Source organism: Neofelis nebulosa, chromosome 3 (genome assembly GCF_028018385.1).
Source record: "Neofelis nebulosa isolate mNeoNeb1 chromosome 3, mNeoNeb1.pri, whole genome shotgun sequence".
NCBI lineage: Eukaryota > Metazoa > Chordata > Mammalia > Carnivora > Felidae > Neofelis > Neofelis nebulosa.
The window spans coordinates 202,261,891-202,287,524 of NC_080784.1; the positions used below are offsets into that span (position 1 = coordinate 202,261,891).

General features: G+C 56.6%; 1 protein-coding gene across 1 annotated transcript in view; it reads right to left on the bottom strand.

Annotated features, from left to right (window-relative positions):
* Positions 1-8,028: 8,028 nt before the first annotated feature.
* Positions 8,029-25,634, bottom strand: part of C3H4orf50 (chromosome 3 C4orf50 homolog) — a 55,186-nt gene continuing 37,580 nt past the window's right edge. Inside the window, 4 exon segments of the mRNA XM_058723130.1 lie at positions 8,029-11,046; positions 15,831-15,958; positions 18,078-18,126; positions 24,743-24,925. Coding sequence (XP_058579113.1) covers positions 10,795-11,046; positions 15,831-15,958; positions 18,078-18,126; positions 24,743-24,925 — 612 coding nt within the window. The 3' untranslated portion in view covers positions 8,029-10,794.

Genomic DNA, 25,634 nt, shown 5'->3' on the forward strand with positions numbered 1-25,634 from the left:
TGAGTGAGCGAGCACTCCTACAGTTTGCAAACTTCGGAGGTAGATAAAAACCAAATGTACCGAATAGCTAGACAGCAGGCAGGGGGAAATTCCTCGTAGAAGGGTCCCAGCACGCACATAAAGGAATGACGCGACTTATCAGTTTGTAACCAGTAATGAGTCCATGAACCTGGGTCCCGGGCAGTGGCGGATGCCAACAGCACGCAAGGAGAGGCAGCCAGACACACGCCCTCCGGAAGGAAGAGCACGATCCTACCTGTAAGAGTCTAAGGGCAAAGCCCAGCTGAGCCTGGACCCTGCCTGACCTCCAGGTCCAGGGGCCAATTCGAGGACACACACAGGACACAGCACCGCGGGGACACCACCGGCAAGAGCCTGTGTGGGAGTCTGAAGGACAAGCCACCTGCTTCCGCCAACAGCACATTCCAAGAAAACTAAGATGAGAAGAGTTTAAAAACAATCCCGCAAGTGCCCATTGATGGAAGAATGGACAAACACAATATGTCCACCCAGCAGAACGTGACTCATCCTTGAAGAGGAAGGGCATCCTACCACACGCGACAACATGGATGGATGAACCTTGCAGACACGGCCACAAAAGCGCAAACACGGTACGATTCCATTTACGGGACGTTCCCAGAGTAGTCAGGTTCGTGGACAGAAAGCAGATGACGGGTGCCGGGGGCTGGGGAGGCGATGGGGTGGGGGGAGGGGGTATTTCACGGAGACAGAGCTTCAGTTTGGGAAGATGAGAAAGTTCCGGAGACGGATGGCGGACATGGAATACTTATTGGTTAAAATGCTAAATGTTACCACAAAAAAAGACACACCGGGAAATCACAGTTTAAGGACCTTATCCAGATCCTGATCCCAACAAACTGCAAAAAACCAATTGTACCTATTAACTGATGAGACAATTGGCAACTTGAAGACTGATTGGGTGTTTGATGAAATCAAGGGATTGTTTATTTGAGGTATGATGGCTTTGTAAAATATTTACGAGTTCAGTGATAAACTGTCTAGTTTTACTTGAAAGTAATACATGTGAGAAGTGGGTGCTGTACAGATGAAACGAGATTGTTCTGGAACAAACCACCGTTGAAGCTGACTGACGTCTACGTAGGGGCTCCTTTTGTTATTCTGTCTCCTTTCTGAGCACTTGTATTTTCTCCTAAAAACAGTGTTTTCCGAAATGATGCCAATGAATTTCTCTGTTCAGATGAGCATCTTCACAAAATGCCAATGTCCCTCGACACTAGCAGCCATTCACCACATAGCATGAAATAGTCACACCAGATGACTGTCCTAGTCACAGTACAGCAGAGCCACCTGCACCCAGGGTATGACCGCTCTGATGGACGGGGGAGGGCAAGGGTTAAGAAGTAGGGCAAACTGGAGTGGGAAGCTGAAGCCCACCGACTCACGCATTCGTTCCACAAACACGGAGCCCCCAGCGTGTGCCGGTCACTGTTTCAGGCACTGGGAGTATGTCCGCAGGACAACCGGTCCTTGTTGGGGTTGGTAACAAGTGGTCGGGTCCTGGATGTATTCTGAGTATCTGAGCACCCACGCACACACATATGCACACACGCACACCCATGTGCACATGCACAGAGGAGCAAGAAGGAGAGAGAGAGAAGGAGAACGGAAGTTAAGCTTTCCGGCTTTCCCTGCTGCGCTGATTTCCTGAAGCAAGCTGCCAGAAGCCGGCGAGCTCACGCCTCAGAATCCTAGCGAAGCCGGCAACGAGCCAGGGCACCTCTGATGGTTGGACACAGAGTAGGACTAAACACACAGGCGTGGTGACATCTGTCCAGAAAGCAGCGAGGCCAGGGGTCCCTGCTCCCAGGCCACTCGGCCCGGTGATCCCACCCCAGCTGACCTGGGACGGCGGGCAGCCGGCCCTGGCCACCCCAGGAGGCTGTGGGAAAAATATTCCTAGCTTCCTAAAAGATCCAGTGCAAGAGATAAAGTCTCCTGGCCCCTCTGAGGACTTGATTCCGTTTTCCTCTTCTGGATGTCTCGGTTCAGATCCGTTTGGCAGAGCGGAAGGAAAGCCAAGCGTTGCCAGGAGGCAGACTGGGCAGGAGAAGGAGACGGTCGGAGGCGGGAACAGCCGGGCAGGCCCTCCAGCGGGGACACTGCGGCCCACAAGCGGGGCTGTGTGCACCAGGGGGCCCTCCACCCCTCACTCCGCTTGGGGCACATGGATGTCCCTGGCGAATTTTGGATTTGCTCAAAACAGTTTATGTCAACATAAAGATATTCAAAGAACGGCAGAGGAGGAAGGCAGTGGACACAAAGTCACCGCTGTCCTCTGTGACGGCCACTCTGCACAGCTGGTCACCTCCCGCCCTGACCGCTGAACCGCACAGGACGTGCTCAAGTCCTGCTTCGAGGGGGTGGCGGGTTGGGGTTTCTGACCGGTTCATCTGCCTGCCGCGCGAGCTTGTAACTCGGGGGAGGGGGCAGGGGGGCGTATTTCCTCACCCTGTGGATGTTCAACCTGTTCCCGCGACTCATTTTGACTGTCCTGAGCAGAGGGGTCAAGAGGCTTCGCTGCTCTGTGCGCCCTCCTCCGTGCCACGGAGGACCAGGCCCAGGTGGCCGGAGGAGGGATTCCGAGAATCCCAAGGAGGGCACGGTGGCAGGGGGAGCCGGCCCGAACCCAGCTCGCAGCCGGAACCCAGCCTGACTGGCCGCAGCCAAGTCAACCTGCAGACCCGAGAGTGTGAGAATCCATGTTCCAGGAGGCTGAACTCGGGCTGGTTTACGATGCCGTAATAGCGACGCTTCGGCCAATGAGCACAGAGAAGGTAAGTGACTCACCTGGGCACACGCATGTATCGGGAAGCAGCCCTGGGAGTGGACCCAGGCCCCTCGGCTCCGGGTCCAGTGCTCTGTCTCTCCCCTCAGCTTGGCGCTGGGGCAGAGGAGCCCTTAAGCTCCTGACACAGGACTGAGGACGCAGGGCTCAGCCTACTTGGGGGTAAAGGGAGGAATCAGTGGCCTTGGTCTCTTCAGACAGGCACTTGGCAAGGAGAGGGTAAGGCTGGATTTCACCTCTTTTTGCCCATGGCCAGATGCTTTGTTCAGTACACAACCTGAACAACCAGACACAGCAGCCCTGGAAGAGTGGGGAGGGTGGCTGGCTGGCTGGTTCCTGCTACCTGACAGCGGGCCCCCTCCCCCACCCCCAGCAGGTATTCTCTGACCCAGCGCTGCCTACCTGGAACCCAGGACAGCAAAAACACAACAGGCCCGCAGGAACGGCTCGTACCCAATAACGAACCATGGTTAACGACGAGGGGGGGGGGGGGTTGGCTACTCGAGGCCACTGGGACTGAACCCATCAGCTTCTGTCTGCAGGCTTCCCCTTGTGTGTGTTGGTGGAAGAGATAAGTTCTTGGGTCTGGCCCAGCATGAGGCAGACCCCGGGGCACCCCCGTCCTGGAGATGGGGACGAGGGAAGCAGCAGCATCTGGAGGCAGTGAGAGCCCAGCTCCCCCTCCACGCACCCCTCCCCCTGCCCCCCCAGCCTTGCACCTGCGTCCCAGCCCCAGCAGGCAGAGCTGCCGGTCCTGAAGCTCAGCCCCAGTGGGTCCGGGAGCCCGGGAGAGCACTCAGCTGAGATTTATAGCCGAAGAGAGAATTGCTGCGTGCCTGTGTGTGTGTGTGTGTGTGTGTGTGTGTGGTGGACGGGGAGGACGGGAGGGGGATTAGCTCCTGGCAGGAAATCCAGCGCGGAGCCCCCTGAGCTGGGCACTGCCGCAGAGGGGAAGGGCTTTGGAGGCTGGCAGGGAGTTCTGTGCCCCACAAGCAGAGTAGACGTAGAACACGGCCGAAGCTTCTCCACGGGCCGCATCCCTAAAGGGCAACTTACACTGCTCAGCCCAGGGAGCCGTGAGAACCCCACAAAGCCTGGCGTGGCCAAGGGGGAGGCAGGGCACGGCTTCAACTAGAGGCGCCTTCCCTCCCCAAGGTTGTGGAGGCGTGTCACCAGGGACACGAGTCGCCATTTGTCCTGGCCACAGTCTAGAGACCCTCAGGAGGCCTGCCCTCCGGGCTCAGAGCTGCAAGAAACGTTCTCCAAACCTGTTTCCTTTTATTGGAAAGTCAGCGCGGGACAGCCCATGCCACTCCCCTTTTTTGCCTCGGCTACCAGGAAGCTCAGAACTCACTTTTCCATTCAGTTGGGTATGGGTATGGCTATGGGTACCTACCCATAGCCTCAGGGCCCAGAATAATTATTCTGTCCTACTCCCTCTTCACCTATGATTTGACCCTAAGGTTTCATGCTTCTGCAACACACATTCTTTTTCTCGTATCTATGTCTTTTATTTTAGGTCTAACTCATCCCTAGAAGCAGACAGTAACACATGCAGCATGCAGGGGGGGTGGGTTACAAGGGTACAGTCGTGAGGATCTGCGCGCCCGGTTGGAAAGAAAGCTGATTTCAGGGTCAGAGCCCTACAGACGGGGACTCAAATCCTGGCTCTAGCAGTCTGGGCCTCAGTTTTCTCAGCTTCAAAATGGGCATGAAGCCCTTCCCTCGCAGGCTGGACAGCGAGAAGGTCCAGAGACACGGCGCCGGCCTGGAGCCACAGGGGCGCCGTGCCCAGGGTGATGACGGATCAGGGGCGCTGTGTGCTGTTGACTCCCGCAACGGGCAGCTTGAGACTGTCCCCTGACTTGCGCAGGTGACGAATTTAATGACAGCAGAAATCATCATAGCTTACACAGTGAGGGCACTCTGGACTTTGTAAGTGTTAAGTGTCCCCATTTTACAGATAAGAACACTGAGGCCCAGAGGCGCTAAACTTGCCCGAGGCCATACAGAGAGGCCACGGCTGGCAGGCAAGCAGAACTCAAGGCTGGAGCCGGCCCTGATCCATCACGGAGCTGCTCCCACGGGCTCGAAGGGGGAAGGGGGAGCCCGGGAAGTCACTTCACACGCCACACAGTAAGTTCTTTGTTGGTGAAGTGCTTCCTCTGCCTGACAGCGGCTGCTGGCTTTCTAGGTGAAGGGGTGCTGACAGGCTGTGCTTTAGGAAACCATCAACACCGCCAACAGCTAAGGATCAGGCTCCTAGCCTCTACCCAGTCCTTCCAGAATACACTCTCTGAGGTGGAATCTGTTATTTGCATCCTTTTCCGAGGCACAGAGAGGTTAAGTAGCTTGCTCAAGGTCATGCGGCTGCCGGGGAGCAGAGCCGGGGTTGTGGCTCAGGTAGACTAGCTCTCTCTCTCTCTCTCTGAGCTTCTATGGCCCATGTTAGATTTGTTAGTTTTAAAAGGGTCCAAAGGAAGAAAAAGGACACACTCGAGCAGCAGAAGTGAGCGCTGTGCCAGATAGATAAACAGGGACTTTCAGGAAATGGGATGAAGTCAGCTGTCCCTGGCCGTCTCCGGAAGGATCCCGGCAAGGAGACCCTCCGCTCTCTGGGAAGGCAGAGCAATAGAAAGGCCCAGAGACCCCGGAGGGGGTGCACCGCTTCGCGCTGGGGTGGCGAGGGCCAGTGCAAGGCCTCAGCCCGCGGGGACCGGGTGGCCGCTTTCGGGACTAAATTTACAAGCCGGTCTGCTGCGGCCCCGGAAAGCTCGGCTGCGTCACCACACGCGGGGCCCAAGCGGCAGTGAGACCGCATTCCGGTCTCTTTGGCCACCTGCCCCCCACCCCCAATCAGCTTTCGGTCCTGAGCACTGGCTGGGCCGCATCACCAGGCCGCCCTCTCTCCTGCTCTGCCTCCCAGGACTCTTATCCTTTCTGGTTTTCAAAAATCCGGTGCAGAGACAACACATCGGACGGACGTCCGTACTCGCCACGGGGCTCGAGGGCCTTTTCTCAGCGCTCGGGGTGTGTGAACTCACTGGTCCCTCAGACCCTCCCTGGGAGGCAGGCATCCCATTTGACAGATGAGAAAACTGAGGCACAGAGAAGTGAGCTGAAGCAGGGTGTGGGCCGAGCTCTTGAGCGCCAGCGCTAAAGGGAGGGAAAGAGGGGCGCACAGGGACGGGGCGTGTGTCACAGACAGCAGACCCCGGCAAGGCTCCGGTGTGGTGAGACTGTGTTCAGAGTGATGCCACCTCCTTTTTACAGGAGGAAACCCAGCCTCCGGGGCTGTGGATGCAGGGTCGGCACCACCTGCTGCGTGGGGTCGTTTGCCTGGGGCCCTCCGGCCACCTCCGGCTTCCTAGGCCCCTGCCGGGCGTCGACCCTGGGACCTGGGGTGCCAGCCACCCAGCACGGAGCCCAGCGCACAGCGTGGCTCAGAAACCCTAGGTCCCTTCCTGCGGGCCCCACCCAGGCCACCACCTCTGCTCTGGGGACCGTATCACCCCTCATGGCTCAGCCCGAACGCCACCTTCTCTGCTCCCCGCTGCCTCTAGCTGCCTGCAGCCTTGTCGTCATCCGTCCCCGGTGGCCAGATCCCAGCTCCCCTGCCCTGAGGTCACTCCCACCACACATCGCATCCCACCCAGGCCGTGAGCGTCTGCAGGACGGAAACCCAGACGGTCCCTCATTGGGTCAGGAAGGAAACACCTGCTTACAAACTCTCACGTCCCCACTCAGGAGCTCCTCCGGTGAGGGCGAGGGCCCCCTCTGTCTAGCTCACCACCTCCAACCGCGCCGGGCACACGGTAGGGGCTGGAAGGGAGATGCTGAATTGGGAGAACATGTCAGGGCTGCGGGCAGCCAGGACCCCGAGCCTTGCAAGTGGGACCTCCCCGGGGTGGGGAGGGGGGCGGGCAGTAGGCTGTGCTTCGAGCCAGGTGTATGTGCGAGCATTTGCACCACGGCACCGGCTTGAACCGCAACAGATCAGAAACGACGCAGACGTCCGTCGAAAGAGGACTGTAGAAACCACACGTGGAAAACAACGCAACTGTTGAAACACGAAGGCGAAACGTAGGTTCTGATGCAGCACGGACACCAAGATAGAGTCGATGGGAAGGCCCCGGGGGCAGGACGGTACGGAGCGCCTCCCTCGGGGCACAGATGTGCGCGTCCCCGGGCCACCGCTTACAGCACGCCAGCATCTCCAGAGGGATTTGTAAGAAATCCCTCCTTGGCACCTCGGGGCGCCTGGGGGGCTCAGCCGGTTAAGCGTCCGACTCTTTACGTCGGCTCAGGTCATGATCTCACGGTTTGTGGGTTCAAGCCCCGCTGGGCTCTGAGCTGACAGCTCACAGCCTGCTTGGGATTCTCTCTCCCTCCCTGTCTGCCCCTCCTCCGATCATCCCCCGCCTCAAAAATAAATAAACTTAAAAAAAAAAAAAAAAAGAAAGAAACTGGGACCTGTTGGCCCCTGGGGAAGGGAGAGGAAAAGGAAGAAGCTGGCCCTGTGCACACTTCTGCGCCTTCCAGATTTTGAAGAATGAAAATGTCTTACTTCTACCAAATGCATATGTTCAATAAAACGAAAGAATCACAGCACGATTGCAGAAAAAGGCAGCACCTTCCTTCTGGCAACTTCGACCCCAGGATTACAGAAAGACAAGTAGGTCCACCCTGCTTCCTACCCACCCCCCGACTGCACCCCAGGCCTTTGCACACATGGCTGCCGCCTCCCTCCGGGGCTGACCCCTGCTCATCTCCAGGACCCGTCACAGTTGGCACTTCCTCCGGGAAGTCCTCGCTGACCCTTCGCTGCTTCAGCGGCTCTGTGCCCCCGGGCCCGGCGTTCGCCCCGCTGCACCCGGCCCACGCCAGGAGGTCTTGGTCCGCCTGCACATCTGCCCGCCAGGGGCCTGAAGGATGGAAACCTGGAACGAGGCCCCTGTGACCCAGCTCCCAGCCCTTCACCCGCCCCAGTAGGTGCCCCAGGAAGTGTCTGCTGAGCAGAACCTCTTCCACTAGAGGAAAATGCCTCCCCGGAGGGCAGGACAATGAATCAGGCGGCTGGGAGAGACACGCACTAACATTCCCTGCAGCTTGGCCACGGGCCAGGCCAACACTCTCATCTGATTTGCTTAAGAGCCCGGGTGGGGCCCTTTTGCAGGAGTGGGGTGGGGGGGAGTGCATGACCTCGCTCGGGCTCAGGGCTTCCGTTCTGCAGAGCCTGGGCAGGCAGTCCCAAAGAAGGTCACCGTGGCTGCTTATTGACAGCCCTCTGACAAATTGTTTTCTGCTGCAGCAGCCGGGCTGGTCCATCTGGCCGCTCCCCGGAGGCCTCGGGTCACTCACAGCACGGTTCCCGGTGTGGGGGGCGGCCTGACCCCAGCTTCTGCGTGCCGGGTTCCTGCCTGACCCCACTCTGCCGCCCCAGCTGGTGCAGCCTCCACCCCGGGGGCATCTGACCAGACTGGGCGCTGGCCACATCAGGCCCAGCGAGGGGGTGGCCCCTTCCCAGGGCTGGGGTCTATGGTGGAGGTGAAGAAAATGCCAGAGTCCTTCATCCGCCATCGCAAATGCACCAGCGGGGAGTCACAGCCCCAAGCAACGACCCGGCTTGAGGCGACAGGAAGTGCCAGCCCCAGGCTGGTTAATAAGTGGTTTCTGGCTTTGAAGATGATTTATTATGGAATCACCGTGTTATGCTACAAAGATTGCCTTGGCTTCCTTTGATGGATTTTCCCCAGTCGCCTCTCCGCCGAGGCCCAGGCTGTGAGAGGCGGGAGACGGAGCGCTCACGTGACAGGCGGCAGGGCCCCCGAACCCGGGGAGAGTGTCCTGGAGATGAGGGGTGGCCTCGAGGGCATCCGGCCGGCTTAGCAGTGAGGTTCGGCTGGCTGTTGCCCGGCCTCACCTGGCTCCTCCCTCCTCTTCCTCGTAGTCCCAGTGCCCAAAGCTGACGGCGTTGTCCCAAAATGAAGGTGGAGACGGCGCCCAAAGAGAGGTCCCACGCCGACGTGAGGGACCAGCTGTATAGGACGCCACACGGCTGGCAATTCCGTGGCTGGCGTTGGTGGCCAGAATGGCAGTAGTTACAACAGTGTTTTCCAACATCGGGGGTTCCTTGAGCACCTGATGGGGACGCACGGTTGCCAGGAGGTCCTGGGGGATAAGGACCGACTGCATCTTCTTTGTTCCTGCTTCCCGGGACCTGGCCTCACATGGCAGTTAGCGCTGAATGCGCACTGAACAAACGGATGGGTGGGTCCGTTGGCAAATCAGCGCAAGGACAGGTGGATGGATGTGATGACCCATCACGCAGCCCGTTGGGTTCATCACGGTGGCGGCAGCTCAGTGTGTTGTCGCTGGCTCGATGGCCCCGCTTTTCTTACGAATCAATGGCTCCCCCGGGTTCCCTCAAAATAAATCCGTTGGTTTCTGTCACTGCCGTGTGGTCAGGTGTATAAGGTGTGAACATTATGGGAGGCCAGGGGAAAGGTAGATGGGACCTCCCTGCACTTGCCAATATTTAAAGTTAAACCGCATTAAAGTATAATCTACACGTTTGCCTGCTGCCCCGGGAGCCCCAGGTCTCTGGTCCCGATACCTCCTTGGCCCAAAGTGACAAGACATTCCAGGGGGGGACAGAACCGGACAGGTAACTCTGACCTTTCCCTCAACCCTTCACCAGTCCCTTTCCAGAGACAGAGATGGTGTCTCTGGTGAGCCCGGGGACAGGATCTGGGCATAAGTGGTGCAAGACCCCTTGATTCTTTTGTTGGGCGGCTTGCTCTCAGAATAGATGCATTTTCTTCACTCCTGAGTCCTACACCCAGGTCAGGGCATAAGTCCTATTCTCAGGGAGAAAGAGAGGGGTGCAGGATGGGATGAGGCAGGAACCCCTCGTAGCTGGCTGGGCCAGGGGCTGCTTTGCACACGTCTTTAATGACACGCACAAAGTTCAGTTCCATGCCTCGGGGCCTTTGCACGTGCTGTTCCCTTTGACTGCAACACCCTTCCCTACCTCACTTGTGTGTTGAACACTTCAGTGGGCCCAGGGGCTCTGCTCATCCCCTCCTGAATGACCTCCATTTTCCGAGGCTGGGCAGAAAGGGCCCTTACCTTCATCTCACCGCGCTTCACGGCACTCTTAATGAGCTACACGGTGCGTGGTTCATACGTGTGTCTCCCATTGCCCCGTGAGCAACCTGAGGCAGGGACCAGAGTTGGCTCACCTCCCTCCCCCTCACATTATATTTCCTGGCATTCGTTGGATGTCAACAAATGTTGGTTGAATGAATGGGCCTTATTAGAAAGTTCTGATGGGTTTTAACGCCTTAACATGTAAAATATATAATTACTTAAATCAAGCATTTCATCTAGTAGACAAAGCTCTTTTCACACATGGGGAGGGGCCCCAAGGGCAGGAAAATAACAACACAGGTCTCTGTGGCTGTCAATGTTAGGAGCTGATAGACCAGTTCAGGGGTTCCCAACCCCGGCTCTGTTGACATCTGGGCTGGATTACCTGTGTTGTAGGACACTGCCTTGTGCATCATGGGATATTTAACAGCATCCCTGGCGTCTACCCACTAGATGCCGGGAGCGGCTTCCGAGTTAGGACCATAGAAAATGTCTCCGGACGTTGCCAATTTTTTCCCTGGTTGGGAAAAATCATGCCCAGTTGAGAACCAGCGGACCAGTCATTCAATAGGTTTTGGTACGGTAAATATTCCCTTTGCTGCCTTGACAAAGCTCTCGGAATGTGTCGGGCACAGTCGAGTATTTCTCCCAAGCTCCGACGAGCAGCACAGACCCCCGAGCCAGAGGCAAAACCACTTGCTACCGAATGAGGGCTTTGATTGCTACCAATTCCTTAAAGCCGTGTCTGAAGGCTCGGCTTCAAATATTTATGGAGTCTATGAAATGGCCCGGGAGTGTGAGAGCTTCTATTAAATTTATAACTCCAGCGGTGATCGATGGACCTGGGCATTGCTGCGAATGCTTCGTGTGAGCTCTTTGTGGAAAGCCAGGATCCTCGCAGGACTCAGGAGCTCAGAGGGTGGTGGGGGGTCATCGGCTCGGAGGACGGGACAGGACAGCCCGCCTTCTCCCTGCGGGCGTCGCGCAGGGCACGCGGGCTCCACAGCGGCTGCAGCCGGACACGGACACGCTCCGGGACCAGGCGTCGGCCCTGAGGGCGGGGGAAGCTGGAGGCAAGAGCAGAATGAAATGGTCTCTGCCTCTCCAAGCTCGTAAAAGCCCCCTCATCCCACACTTATCCAGGGAAGAGACGGCAACAGGAAGGAACATTTACGGAGGCTTTGTGTGCCCGGCACGAGTGCTCCCCCTGCACCGCTCACGTCCTCCTATACAGCTCAACGAGGCACACGATGCCTTCACGGTGCGGCGGGGGAGGAACAGGGGCTGGGGGGTGGCCCTCACCACGTCATCCAGCAGGTGTCTGCCAGGACAATCACTGATGGTGTCCCCATAGAGCAGGGACGTTTCTTGTTTACAGGGGCGAGAGATGGCGAGTGTCCCATCAAGCGGCAATCGATGTCGACTGGCTGCCGACCTCATGCCGGGCACCGTCCACGGCTCTTGCCACCGAGCTGGTTCACCTGTTTCCACTGAGCCCTCCCACCAGGCTGTCATCAGGCCTGCATGACCGATGGGGAAACAGGTGCCTGTTTCAGAGACCCTAAATAGCTCACCTAAATCTATGCAGCTGCTGAACCCAAGCCCACCTGCCCTCAAAGCCCCACCCACTCTTTCTGGAGCTCCACCCCTACCTATCATACGCATGTCAGCCCTCCATGCCCAGCACCCACAGTTATCAAGCACCTTCCCCACAAATGACGGAAGGAAGGATCCCCATGCTGGGCAGTGTCAGTCCTACTTATGTCTCTGCTCGGTCCTCTGGCAGAGCGCCTCAGCAGTCAGACGGGCAGAAGGGAGCAAACTTCTCCCATGCCCTTGGGAGGCCGTGACCAGTGGGTGGCGTGGCACACGCAGTGCCACTGATGGCTGAGAAAGAGGCAGCCAGGAAGGAGAGGAAATGCCTGTCATCAGGCGCTGGCCCGTGTGCCCCGCCTGGACCGGCCCCTCCCCCAGGGTGCTCCCCACCCAGCGGCACAGGCAGGCCAAAAAACGTGAAGGTCCGCTGCCGAATCAGTGCCGGAAGAGAGGCCCACGCACCCGTCAGTGGAGCACCCGGGAGGGGAGCACTGTCCGTACACTGAGGGGCAGGAAGGCCTCCTGGAGGAGGCGGTGTCCGAGCCAGACTTTCGAGAAGGAGCAGGATTCTGCTGTTAAAAGCTGATGGTCATTGCACATAGAGTAACGTGCAACCAGCAACTTAAGGAATCTGCACTTGTCGATGATAATAGTTTAAACCTCATGAAACCGCAGATTCTGTCGTGAGAAGGTAGTACAATGTCTCCTACGGTTCAGTCTATGGCAGTGAACATTTCTGGAGCTCCTATGATGTGCCGCATATCATGCTAAGCAATGTATACATATTGATTCATTCCGTCTTTAACCCAAAGAGGCAACTAGGATTATTACTTCATTGTACAGATGAAGAAACAGAGGCCCAGAGAGGTTAAGTGACTTGCCTATGGCCACACAGCTAACAGGAGGCAGAGTCAGGATTTGAGCCCAGGTCGCTCGACCCCTGGGCCTGCACCGTTCACCCCTACAGCCGGCTGTCACACACAGGACAGATGAAGGGTCTTCAGTGGGGCAGTGGCATGACCAGGCTGTGACACAGGGACAGACATTGCCTCCATCACCAAAGGTTTACCAGCCTTCTTGGGATATTTGTGTGTATTTCCAGGCCCTCCCTGCTTTCTTTCTTTTTTTCTCTAAGCTCGACCATAAAATAATAGAATTGTGACATGTGACAAATTTAGCTACTGCCCTTCAACAATGACCTCGTTTTGCTGCTAGGTCACTGATCCCCTAGTGTAGTTATTTAACAAACTCATTTTCACCACAGGAAGCCCTTCCCCTCGAGCCAGCCCGGATCTATGGCTCGCAATCTGTTGTCCCACAAGGCAATGGGCTCTCTGCTTCTTGACGCCCTGCACAGCAGAGCAGGATGCAGCCTGCGTGGGGTGGGGGGGGGGGGACCAGGTGCCCCATGACCTTCTAGACAAAGAGCCCACCAGCCCCTCGCTCTGATTCTGCGTCCCACAGGCCCTTGAGAGGGCCCCCTGTGGGCCAGGTGCTCGCAAAGCAGGGGAACAAAAATGCCTGTACCGACATCCCACCATCTCGCTGCAGAGTCAGGCCAACATCTCGCGGATTTGTAACTGCGTCCAACGGAGGAAGCGTGTTTAATGGTGGCATTCGATGTGCGTGGCAATGACTCTGAAGAAAGCTAAAGAACAATCCGGAAACTTGGAGCACCTTCTGGTTCATTCATTCATTCATTCATTCAGTTTATGCTCTGCCCGTTTCCTCAAGTTTCTGGCCAGCACCACCTAGTGCACGCCCTCGCGGGGTTTTTCTCACCCTGAACTCCAGGCTGGGCCGTGCAGGGGGCAGGAGAGACTGTTCCCATCCCTCCCGTGAAGGCTTCTCACCGTCTGGCCACTTAGTGGCCGCAGCCCCAGCTCCAGAGCCAGGCTGCCTGGGTGGGACCCCAGCTCTGCTGCCTATGAACTGTGTGACCCAGGGTTGGCTATATACCTCCTCTGCACCTTGTCTTTTCTCACAGGTAAAGGGGGCAAATTCTGACACCTATTTTGTAAGCCCCTTGTGAGGACTGAAAGAGCCAGTGCATTGCACACGGCGAGCAGGCATTCAGGAAGGGGGCGGGGGGCTTCTTTCCCACTGTTACTCTCATCATCATCATCACCGGGGGGCACCTGGGTGGCTCAGTTGGTTAAACATCCGACTTCAGCTCAGGTCATGATCTCACGGTTCGTGGGTTCGAGTCCCACGTCGGGCTGTGTGCTGACAGCTCGGAGCCTGGAGCCTGCTTCGGATTCTGTGTCTCCCTCTCTCTCTCTGTCCCTCCCCTGCTTACACACACACTCTCTCTCTCTGTGTCCTTCAAAAATGAATAAATAAACAAAACATTAAAAAATTTTTAACATCATCACTGGGATCTCTAAGACCCCTCTCTACACCTTCTTACTTCCTGCCACGGCCACGTTTAACTGCCTGCAATGCCCCTGACACCTGAGGAGCATTGACCCCTCCGTCTTTGCTGGTACTGTTTCCTTTTTCTAGAATGCCTTCTATTGCTTGGGATAAGCCAGGCCAAAGGTCAAAAGTCAGAGGAAATTTTCCTAGGAAAAGACCAAAGCTGGGAAAAAAACAAAAAAAAACAAAAAAAGTATTCATTCTTAGGTAATAAACCTGTAGACGAGTAATTTAAAATTAAAGTCACCAGTCAGGGGAAAAAATGTTTAAGAAGGTCACCAATAGGGGCGCCTGGGTGGCTCAGTTGGTTAAGCATCCAACGTTTGATTTTGGCTCAGGTCATGATCTCACAATTCGAGAGATTGAGCCCCGCATCAGCTCTGTGCTGACAGTGTGGAGCCTGTTTGGGATTCTCTCTCTCTGCCCCTCCCCCCCACTTGCTCTCTCTCTCTCTCTCTCTCTCTCTCTCTCTCTTTCTCTCTCTTTCAAAAATAAATAAATGAAATTTTAAAAATAAATGAAGGCCAGTAACAATAGCTGTCATTTATTGACCACCTCTCATGTACCAAGCAGTATAGCAAGCATGTTATGTGTGTGTTTTCACTGAACTGTCCTAACAATTCTAAGAGGTAAATACTGTCTCCATTTTTTAGATAAAAAAATTAATGTAATCATGGAGGCAGGAGAGATGCCACGTGAATGACAGGTGGAAGGAAATCACCAACAGGCTGAGATGAAATGCTAAGAATAAGATCAGATTCCTCCTGAGTAATGGCGACTTTCTTTTTCTCCTGAGCATCTCTCTTGTTCACATACTTATTCAGCCCTGTTTACCTGATTTTGTGATCATACTAGCAGTTGGAAGTATCATCCCCATGTTACAGACGAGGAAGCAGAGACACAGACATAGTAAGTCCTCTGCCCAACATCACGCTGAATTACAGTTGCGATTTGAACTCAAGCCCGTCAGACTTCACATCTCGTCAGTAAAATATGTTCTCTCTGAGAAAAGAGGGGGCTGCTGTGGCTCCACTTGGTTAGGACATTTTGGACTGAACCTCTGGTAAATACTAGAAAAGCTGGACAGAACAGAGCACACCTTCTATTTAAACCATCTGAGAGCTACGGAGATGGGCAGGATCTGAGGGACTAAAGCTGAAAACAGGAGAGAAGCCGGGAGTCACTGGTATGGCCGTGGAGGCCATACTTCCCTCCAGGTGAGAGCCTACAGTAACAGTGGCAGTTGTGATGCAGAAGGCTAAGCGAGGCTTTTCCCAGCTAATGGGACTGACAAGGGCCACGGGCAAAAGATGCTGGTAAACACTACAGTCTTTTGGTCAGGACGCCAAAGGCTATGCCCAAGGAGTAAGAGTGAACGGGAAGGAAAACAGAACTCGTAAGTACTGAAACCATCTCTGAACCAGGTTATGATGTGAGGAATGGCCTGAGCCCTGCCTAGCCACCTGTCACAAGCAAAAGGAAGCGCGCTCTGGATGAAGACAATACACTATGAGGCAGAACCCCAAATTATACCTTTAGGTTTTGACACATGATGTCTAGCACTCAGGGAAAAATAACCAGACACCGAACACATGACTTGACCAAAACCACAAATTAAATGGTAGATAATAGATAGAGACTAGGAAGGGAAACCAAGGGGTTTCTGTGGTGCTGGTCGTTTTTCTAGTTCTCAACCTGGTGATGGCTTTTGGGGTGTCACTCCATGATAATTCATTGATCTGTACACTTACAATTTGTGCCGTTTTCCATATGTGTGTTACAGTCTTGATAAAAACAAAAGGTTATCGAAGAAATTAGATGACTAATGTCCTCTCACCTTTGGTGAATCCGGTCTAGCCGTGTTCTGTGCTGGCCACTCAGCCTCAGGAACAGGCCAGGACTCTGAATGCAAAGGTCTTTGGATGATGACACTGTCTGTTTTGGGCTTCGGGAGGTGTTTCTGAGCTAGAAAAGAGTATTTTCAGTCAAGCCTCAAACCAGAAATCTACTCTAAAAATCACAAGTCTCTGAGCCTTGGAATAAGCTTTTCCATTCTCTTTCATTCCCAGATCCCCACGTACCCATGACAGAGGCCCTCTTGGATGCCCACAAACCCTTGAGTGCCTTATCCACACCCTTCTGATGGTCCCGTCATGGCTGTGGGTATCCTAGAAAACTACCTGCCCTCATCAGCTTTCTTTCCTTGGCTGTCAGCTCGTTCAACACAGGGACCACCACCTCTGCAAGCTGACCCATTTTTTTTAAAAATTTTTTTAATGTTTATTTATTTTTGAGACAGAGAGAGACAGAGCATGAATGGGGGAGGGGCAGAGAGAGAGGGAGACACAGAATCGGAAGCAGGCTCCAGGCTCTGAGCCATCAGCCCAGAGCCCGACGCGGGGCTCGAACTCACGGACCGTGAGATCGTGACCTGAGCTGAAGTCGGAGGCTTAACTGACTGAGCCACCCAGGCGCCCCAAGCTGACCCACTTTTGTAAACTCTGAGATACACCCCCTGGTTCTGGTATCCAGTAGCCTTCTGGAAATCTTTAAGGAACAAGTAACTCAATCAATCAAGCCCATTTCTGAGGACGCTGAGGCCACAGAAGGAAGGACACTTGCACAAATTAGTGGCAGATGAAGGGCCAAGTGGAATTCATGCCCTTCCAACTGTGAAAACAGATGCCAACTCAGACTGCTAGGAGGACACGACAGTACAGAGGGCAGGCCCATCCTGACCGGACAAAGACCGAGAAAAGATCTCTCTTTTTGGGTCAGGCAGTAAGACACTCCTGAGAAAGGTCATATTATCCTCCTTTAAAAGATAAGACTCTGGGGCTCAGAGAGGCTAATTAACGCATCCAAGATTACACAGCTGGCAAGCACAAGATCCTGTGATAAGAGTTGCCAGATAAGCAGATCTCAAGAGCAACCCACTCACCTGCAGGCAATGCCATCCGTGCTTCCTCTGTGTTTCTTTTTTTTTTTAAGTTTATTTATTTATTTTGAGAGAGATAGAAAGTGAGCTGGGGAGGGGCAGAGAGAAAGGGACACGGAGAACCCCAAGCAGGCTCCACGCTGTCAGCATGGAGCCCGATGTAGGGCTTGAACTCAAGAACCGGGAGGTCATGACCTGAGCCAATGATCACGGCTTAACTGGCTGAGCCACCCCGGCCGGTGCCCCACTTTCTCCACGTTTCTGCTGAGCATCCGACGTGAACAGAATGCTGAACGAATCCCTTCCCCCATGCTGACAGCATGCTGCACTTAACCAGGGCAATCCTATCTGCCCAGGTAGCATCTGAGTTTCCTTTTTAGGAATAAACACAACAGGGGCACCTGGGTGGCTCAGTCGGTTAAGCGTCTGGCTTCGGCTCCAGTCACGATCTCACGGTCGGTGGGATCGAGCCCTGCATCGGGCACTGCACTGACAACTCGGAGCCTGGAGCCCGCTTCGGATTCTGTGTCTCCCTCTCTCTCTGCCCCTCCCCCGCTCACACTCTGTCTCTCTCAAAAATAAACATTAAAACAAATTTAAAAATAATCATATTAAACAGAACAAAAGCAATCATCTGCTACCATGTTTCTACATAACCGCTGTGAGAATCTGAGTTTATCCACCTGCTTAAGTTGCTACTCATACAGATGATGTGCTTACATAGCCCTATCCCTGTAATCATCCAGTGCATTCCATTCCCCATCTCATATATGATATTCTCCTAAATTCTTAAACCACAGGGCTCATCGACAATGCTGGAGGGCCCCCGCCCCACAGAGCTTTTCATTATCAGAAACGCCAGGGCATGAATACACCTGTCCACTGAGTTTTTCCACACGGAGAATTATTTCCTTAGGATGAGCTTCCAGGAGCGAAACCACAGGGCTGAGGACACCGGCCACTTCTGTGGAGTGTTTCTCGTCCCGTGTTCTCCTTACACTGGGGAGCGAGAAGGCAGGGCCAAGTAGGGCGGGAGGGGGAGACGGCGGGGCTGGTTCCTCACAGTCTGCACTTGACCCTGGCCCACCTGTCAGATGGTCCTGGCGTCTGAGCACACAGATAGCGCTAATTGAAAATCGCACTGACCTCTTACAGCTGCTGCCGTCTCAGACTCGACATCCAGGTGGTGGCTGGTCTGGAAGAAAAGACGAGTCAGCAGTTATTCCGCGTGATCCAGGAGAACAAGCCTCCCACGGGTGGCTGCAACTGGGAGGAAGCAGGTCATGCACTGCACCCCCCCCCCCATCCCGCGCAAAGCTCATTCTCCGGTCAGAGACACTCCTCCCCCCTCTGCCCGTGACCCTTGAAGGAGTCCAGAATCTGCTCTTAGGGAATACAGGTGCAGGAAAGCCATTGCATTTTCTCTACTCAGATTAAATCTCCAAACGGAGACTGTGATTAATGTGTTTTAGAAACTGCTGTGAAAAGTGGGGGGAGAAAATGAGGGCGGCTGGACGGCAAAGTTTCCAGGAGAGATGTTCTTCCTCCACGGAGGTCCTGCCAGACCTTGCACCGGCCGATTGCTGAGCTGCCCCGGGGTCCCTGGCGCAGTGACCCAGGAATTCAGGTCGGGCTTGAACCGGACTCCCCACTGCGCCACCGTGTAGACCGGGTGCCTGTCCTCCTGGGTCCCACGACCGCGCAGGGTCTACAAAAGGGGGTGCGGCAAAGTTGGCTAGCTGGTGCGTCCCGACTGGTTTAACAAGAGCAGGGCTGGACCTTCAAGGCAGGTCAGATTCCAGACCAGCAGCCCAGACCTTGCCTCCTCTTGGGCGTTTCTGGCGGGGCAGGGGCCCGTGTGTCACTGTGATATCTCGCTTCCCCATCACTGTGTCCTCCAGGTAGTTACATCAGCTGGCCCCCTGCCTGAAGACCCCTGCCCTTTCTCTCTTTCTCTGGTGAACTTCTATGTATATGTCACAACCCAACTGAAATGTCCCCTCCGGTAGGAAGTCTTCCCTGATTTCACCCACCTGCTTCTCACATAGCCCCTCCGGGCTGTGCCGTGACAAGGGACTCTTTTGTCCCCTCGAAAATGGATTGACCAACCCAGCGACGAATACACAAGGGCACAGATTATGGCTTGACCATCTTGACCGGCCCCACTTACTGGAGCCTTCTGTATTAGGCACGCTGCCTCTTCTTCCGCTCACGGGGCGCTGCGCTCATATCCCCGGGGACACCGCGTGTCCTCCGGCACCATCACGGCTCGCAGCCCTGTGCCCGCCCACGTCCAGCTCTCCGGGGCCCAGACGGCCTTCGCTCCACCTTTCTGGCTACTACGACCCCTCTGTATCCCTCCAGGCCTGGTGTGTGTGCCGCCTCCTCCAGGAAGCATACTCCCCATCAAGTCCCTCTCTCCTCTCTCCACACGTTTACTGTCCCTCGCGCCAGCCTCCCGGGGGGGGGGGCCGTTCGATGCCGACTCCTTCACCACGAGAACGAGGTCTCATTGACCTTCGTGTCCAGAGTAGCCTCAGACCCATCCCACCGATGGCCAGGGGGCAGCCTGTGATCGGGGAGCCACAGATCCTCCTTCCCTTCCTGCCCCTCGTTCTTCCCACCGGCCTGGAGAGGCTCAGGGCCGGGCACCGCCACGCAGAATCCTGGCTCTGCCGCCTCCTTGGTCTCGGCCAAGTAAGACACCCCAGACCCTGAGCCCTGCCGCCTCCATCTGCAGAATGGAGGCGCTCACATGTTCCTGGCGGGGTCTTGTCGGAACGCGAGGAGACTAGACGTCTACGAAATGCTCCACACAGGGTAGCGGACTACCGTTCGCCCTGTGGGCGCCGCTCCCCTCCCTCCCCCACGTAAACTTTTGGGGGCCATATTCTAAATTTCATAAAAGGCAAGAGCTAAAGGGAGAATCATTTCCTGGATCCTTGGAGGCCCAGGCCTGGGGGTCGCCGATTTAATGAATTAGGGGAGTTTAGGGCTCTGAGCCCCGCTGCTGCTTGTGAAGACGCAATTGCTTTTCTGGAAGCCCGTCTATAGATCTCGCTGACGATGCCCAGAGGAGAGCAAGGAGGTGGAGGAAAAGGAGAGCGCGGGGCAAGAGGAAACAAAGGTAGCAGCCCCCTTGCCGGTCTCCTGCCCCCGCCCAGGGCTGCGGTGTAGACAGCTCCCCACTGCTGGAATGCCCAAGCCCCGACCTCCGCCCGGGGACCCCGGTGCTCTCTGAGTGCCTGTACGTGACAGCTCGTGTGGCCATTTGACACGAGGTCTTACTGAAGCCTCACAGAGCCCGGTGGAGGGACCGCAGCCCCCTGGCCTAAGGGAACAGGCAGCTTAGGAAGGTGAGGGGGGAGCACCATGGTCACAGGCTGGCAATTCTTCGGGGTCTGGGGCGTGTCCGTCTGCCTGGTACAAACGTGCCGGGAGAAAATACAGTGACCCCCGAGTCCCAGAACTGCTGGGTGCCAGGCAGGCCCCACTCATCAAGTTCTCCGATGGGACCTGCCATTTGTTGAGCTGACAGCAGGCCAGACCCCGGGGTAGGTGGTTCAGGCTCAGGCAGGAGGGCGTGCCTGCACCCTAACCAGGGCCGTCTCCGGGGTGAGCCCTGGCACCCCCTCCCCAGCTCCCCCCTCCCACCAAGGGCATCTGCCCCCAAGGAGGGGATGACACCTGAATAGAAACCACAAAGGAAGGTGTGCCTCATTCTTGGCTTGGGAACGTCAACAGCCTAGGTCCTGGCAGAAGCCGGGGAGAAAACAGGTGTCCTGGGACTGGGGGCGGGGGACACTGCCCACTTAAGCCAAGCTTGAGGGGTGGGTGGAATTGAGACCCCCGCCCCCACCTCCCAGAGAGGTTTTCAGGAATCCAAAAAAGGGAAGGAACCTGCCTTCCCCTTGCTCCCACCTCCGGGTACAGGCAGGGAGGTGGCGAGACCCCCGTGTTGCCCGCTGAAAGATGTTGGGGAAGCTGGCCGAGCTGGCCTCAGGGAAATGCCCCACTTTAGAACCAGTGCCTGAGCTGAGCTGGAGGAAAGACACCGGGGCACGTGCAAGGCCAGACATGCCAAGGGCCAGCACAGCACCCCTATGTGATGGTATTCAGAGGGCGCCTTTGGGAGGTGATCAGGGCCGAAGGAGGGAGCCCTCGGGATGGGATTAGCGCCCTTGTAACCAGAGACATGTGGGGACACAGCGAGAAGGCAGCCGTCTGCAACCAGCAGACTACTTGGAGCCTCAGTGGCCTCCGTAAAAACGCAGGCTTTGGGAGGAGGAAATGAGCGAATGGAAAACGCTGGCATGGGGGAGGGCTGAGTCTCGGCCAGCATCCCCACGGCTAGTGGATAAAGGACCGGCCTGTCTGGTGGGGCCCGTCCGGTTGGGCCCCACCCCAGCCCCCAGCCCCGTCCTCTGTCAGACCTTTGCATTTAGTGGGAGCCTCTTCCCGAGGCCAGGCGCCAGACCACCTGAGCCTCCAGGGTCCAGGCCCTCCCGGGATGCTTCCGGGAGCACGGCTGGGCCTCAGTGCTCCCTCTGCCCTGGCACATCCCACCCCGAGCCCACCCGTGTCTCCCCAGCCAGCTGGGCAGCGCCCCCAGGCTGCAAGCCAGAGCCCAAAGCCTCCATGGGGAATCTGTGTTCTCTGAATGAGAGGCAGTGCCCGTCAAACCCACCCCTGCCCGGCCGCCAGCAACGCTCTGCCCTGCCGCCTGGCCCTCGGTCCTCACAGCCCAAGTCACTGGCTGTTGAAAGAGAGAAGCTGCAGTGTGCGCAGCAACCCCCCCCCCCCCCCCCGCCCAGGCTGCAGCCAGGTCTCACCCCTACACCTGCTGGGTCCGCCTTCCCAGAGCACGAAGACCCTGCTCCACCACCGGTACCGGTGTCCCCACTCACGAGGAACACAGCCTAAGTGACCTCCCACCCAGCCAGTCTCCCACCACTGCTCCATGAAGCACCCGGGCCCTGCAGCCAGCCCGGAACACCCTTGGTTTCTTAAACACATCACGGCCTTGTAGCCGCACTCGGAGGGCCAGCCTTCCGGAAACAAGAGGGACCGAGTCCTTGAGGGCCTGGGACGTGCCAGACCCCGCGCCGCCCATATTCCCAACGGTGCATGCGCACGCACCCTACCCCCCTCCCGCAGGGGTGGTGACGGCACTGGCTGGGTGCGGGGGCCCCCTGTCAACGTCAAAGCCCAGCTCAGCTCAGGCACACGGCCTCTTGCAGAGAAGGCCGAGCTGGAGAGCCACTTGTAGACGTGTGTCTCTGGGCAGGACTTGAGACCCCTGAGCCTCAGGCTTCTCAACTGGAGAAGGGACCATGACAGCATCTTGCCTGTGGGAGGACCTCCCGAGTCAGCTCCATGAAGCACTTGGGACAGCGTCTGAGCGCTGTAAGGGGTACGTGGAAGTGTCCCCTCCTAAGGCCATAGAGCTAGACAGTGGCCACCCTCTTGACAGCTGCCCGCACACAGACCAGCTTCCCACCAAGTGGGACCACACCCCCCCCCCCCCCCATACAGGGCACTTCACAAACGAGCTGTCTTCATGTCAACTCTACCCAGTAGGCGGTCCTGTTCCCATTTTACAGACTGGAAAACTGAGGCTCAGAACAAGTACGAGTCTTGCCCAGAGACACACACATAGTCAGTCAGTCTCTGCCCCAGTCCCGTTTTCGCTTCCTTCATGACCCTCACCACGACTCACGATTATCTACTCCTCCGCTGTCGGCAGGTTTGCTCTGAGAAATGATTTACCGTTTCTCCCCCTCAGCGCTCGACACTTGAGGTCACGGTAGGGGGCAACGGCACAGCCAGGATTTTGTGGTTTGCACAGGGAATCGTGAGGTGTCCCCCTGATCGTGCAAATAGGGGTGTTCTTGGAGAGCGGAATTGTAAAGGAATGCAAAAGGAGGCAGGGCAGAGTCAAAGTCCTTAAAAGAAGGGAGTAGAAGCTTATGTAACTGGCCATTGCTTTCAACAGGTCTCGGGGAAGACACCCCGGGAGGCAAGTCCGGCCCCAGGAGCACATCCTTACAGGAAATGAATGAATCAGGCTGATAACACCATTCATTCTCCCTGTTTTCATTCCAGCCTCCAAAATGACCTGGTTATAAATGTTTAGTGACTAACAGACGAACGAAGGAATGAATGAATGAACTTGATTTCCTGACAATTCCACTATACAGGGGGAGAATATGTGGACAAGTTTCCACCCATCCCTCCAATACTTCAGCCTGCACATGGTTCTAGCTCTCATGGGAAACTGATACATTAGTGTTAAGGTTTGTGCATCAGTCTCTGTGAATTTGGTCATTATGAGTCAGCCCAGCCAATCCCGGTGAACATTTCAGTTCTAGTTTCAGAGCAGCCCCTGGGAGGTGGGGCTCTCACTGCTATGATGCCTTCTCAGCAGGGGGCCAGCTGGCCCTCCCGGGTGACTGCAGCCCACACCCCGGAACTCGGCTTTCTGTCCTGCCTCCGTCAACACAGAGACTGTGCAAAGCTTCTCAACAACATGCTAACTTCCTTCCTCAGCCCTATCCTGGCTCTCAAGAGGTTTGAACCACTCGGGCAGAGAGATGAGCACCGGACTGAGAGTCTGGGACTCCGGATTCAAACTCTGGCTCTGAACTCAACTGTCACGCAGCCCTGAGCAGATCCCTGGGCCTCCCGGTCTCCATCTCCCGGGCTGGTTGGTGGCTGGGACCAGGGGGCCTCTGATGACTATGGGGGAAAGGAAGGGACAGAGAAGGCTGGGCTTGCAGAGCTGGGCTGGGAAGGGCCGAGCTGCTGATCAGGAGCGTGGGGAGCAGGGCCGGCTGTGTCTACAGCAGGAACTGCGTTTCGCCCTCACACCATCAGGAGCTGCGCTCGGCGGGGGCGTTGCTGGCCGGTCCCCAGGAATGAAGCTGCCTGTGTGCGCACACGCGTGTGTGTGTGGAGGGTGGGCTCAGTGAGCACCCACCACACCCTGCACACAAATGCCGGGACGCTGCTGTTCGGAGCTGGGCACGGATCTGGGAGCCCCTCCCCAGACCTGGGTCAGAGCCGGCATCCAGACCGTCCACACTACCTGGGGGCTGTGTGACCTCGAGTGAGCCTCCCAACTTCTCTGGGCCTCAGTTTCCTTTTTGGTTGACTATTAGGAGAGGAGACCCTCATTCATCCAGTTCATTATTTCATTCATTCAACCAGTCTCCCCTGGGCGGCTTCTCTGTGCCAGGCACTAGGGAGACACAGATGGTTACGGAGCCTCTCTGGCCCCATCAGAGAGGTGCTGACAAAGCTCCCACGACAGCAGGGCAAAATCCCTCCCACGTGCCACGTCATGAACATCCACGTGCCATGGAGGACAGAGGAGGTGGCTGACTCTGTGGTGCATGGGAATCAGGGAAGCCTCCCTGGGCAAGGTCACACTTGAACTGTGCCTTGAAGGATGGCTGGGAGGCTGCGGGACAGACAAGGATGCTGCCAGAGGACGCGGTGAGTGCTAAGGCCCTGAGGCACACGTGCAAGGACCCTCTGGTGAAGTAAGTGTCGCGGGGCTTGTAGGACTGTGGCTGTGTGTGTCTGTCTCCTGTATGTGCTGTGAGCACTTTAAGGGTAAGGATGCCCAGCTCGGCGTCCTGCACCAGCCAGGAGCGCAGGGGCCGGCCCAGAGCAAGAGTCCTGGGCGGGTTCTGGGTGGGCTCAGTGGACAGAGGGAGGGAGGGACGGTTCGGGTCAGGCAGGTGGACAGGCAGGCCATGTGCCCTCAGCTCCCGGAGGAAGAGTGTCAGCAGGTCTGTGAAGACTACCTCTGGGAGCGCCGGAGCCAGGAAGGCGGCCGCGTACTCGGCCAGTGCCACGTCGTCCACCATGCCCCGTGCCGTCTCGGAGAGCAGGTGATCCTCAGCCCCGTGTCGGTGCAGTTCCCGCAGCAGGTGCGTGATGAGGCGGTTCCTCTCCTGGCACTTCTGGACCAGAGAAGCCAGCTTGGCCTGCAGGGGTGGGAGCAGAGGTGCTCCAGGCGGGTCCGTGGAGGCCGGGCACCCTTGGGGGCCGGGCAGCTGGGCTGGGCTCTGGGCCCTGCGCTGTATCCACCTGTGCCGCCTTAGCTCGGCCCCCTCCCTGCGCCCCGAAGCCAGAACAGCTTTGAAAAGTAGCCATACAGCCACACACCCTCAGGGGCTCCCCACTGCCCTCTGGGTGAGGTCCAGGCTCAGAGTGTCTCTGTGACCAAGCTCCTCTCTACACCTTGACTTGCTCATCTGTACAATGGTCATTGTTAAGGGCAAAGGGGTTGCTGTCCCTCTGTGCCCGGCTCCAGGCTTCCTTCTATCCCAGCAACTAACGTTCATATCTGTGGGTCTGTCTCCCACGTGGCCCAGGAGCTCCTCAAGGTCAAAGCTGACATTCCCCTAGATCCCTGCACCATCACTGTGCCATTGCTGGGCACACTATGGCCCCTGGGAGGGATCTGCTGCATGAATGGTGCGAGAGGGGACCCTCCTGCCATGAAATGACCTCCCACATCTGGGCATGTCTGGAGGGGGTGACAGATAGACCCTCCTCATTCGAGGGTGGCCCTGGGCGAGTCCCTTCCCTCCTGATGTGCCCTCCTGCTCCATCAGAAGAGCAGGTGACCATCTATTCCTGCCAGGACTTCCGGCCCAGCCCAGCCCGGAGGCCAAGGAACATTCCCTAGGC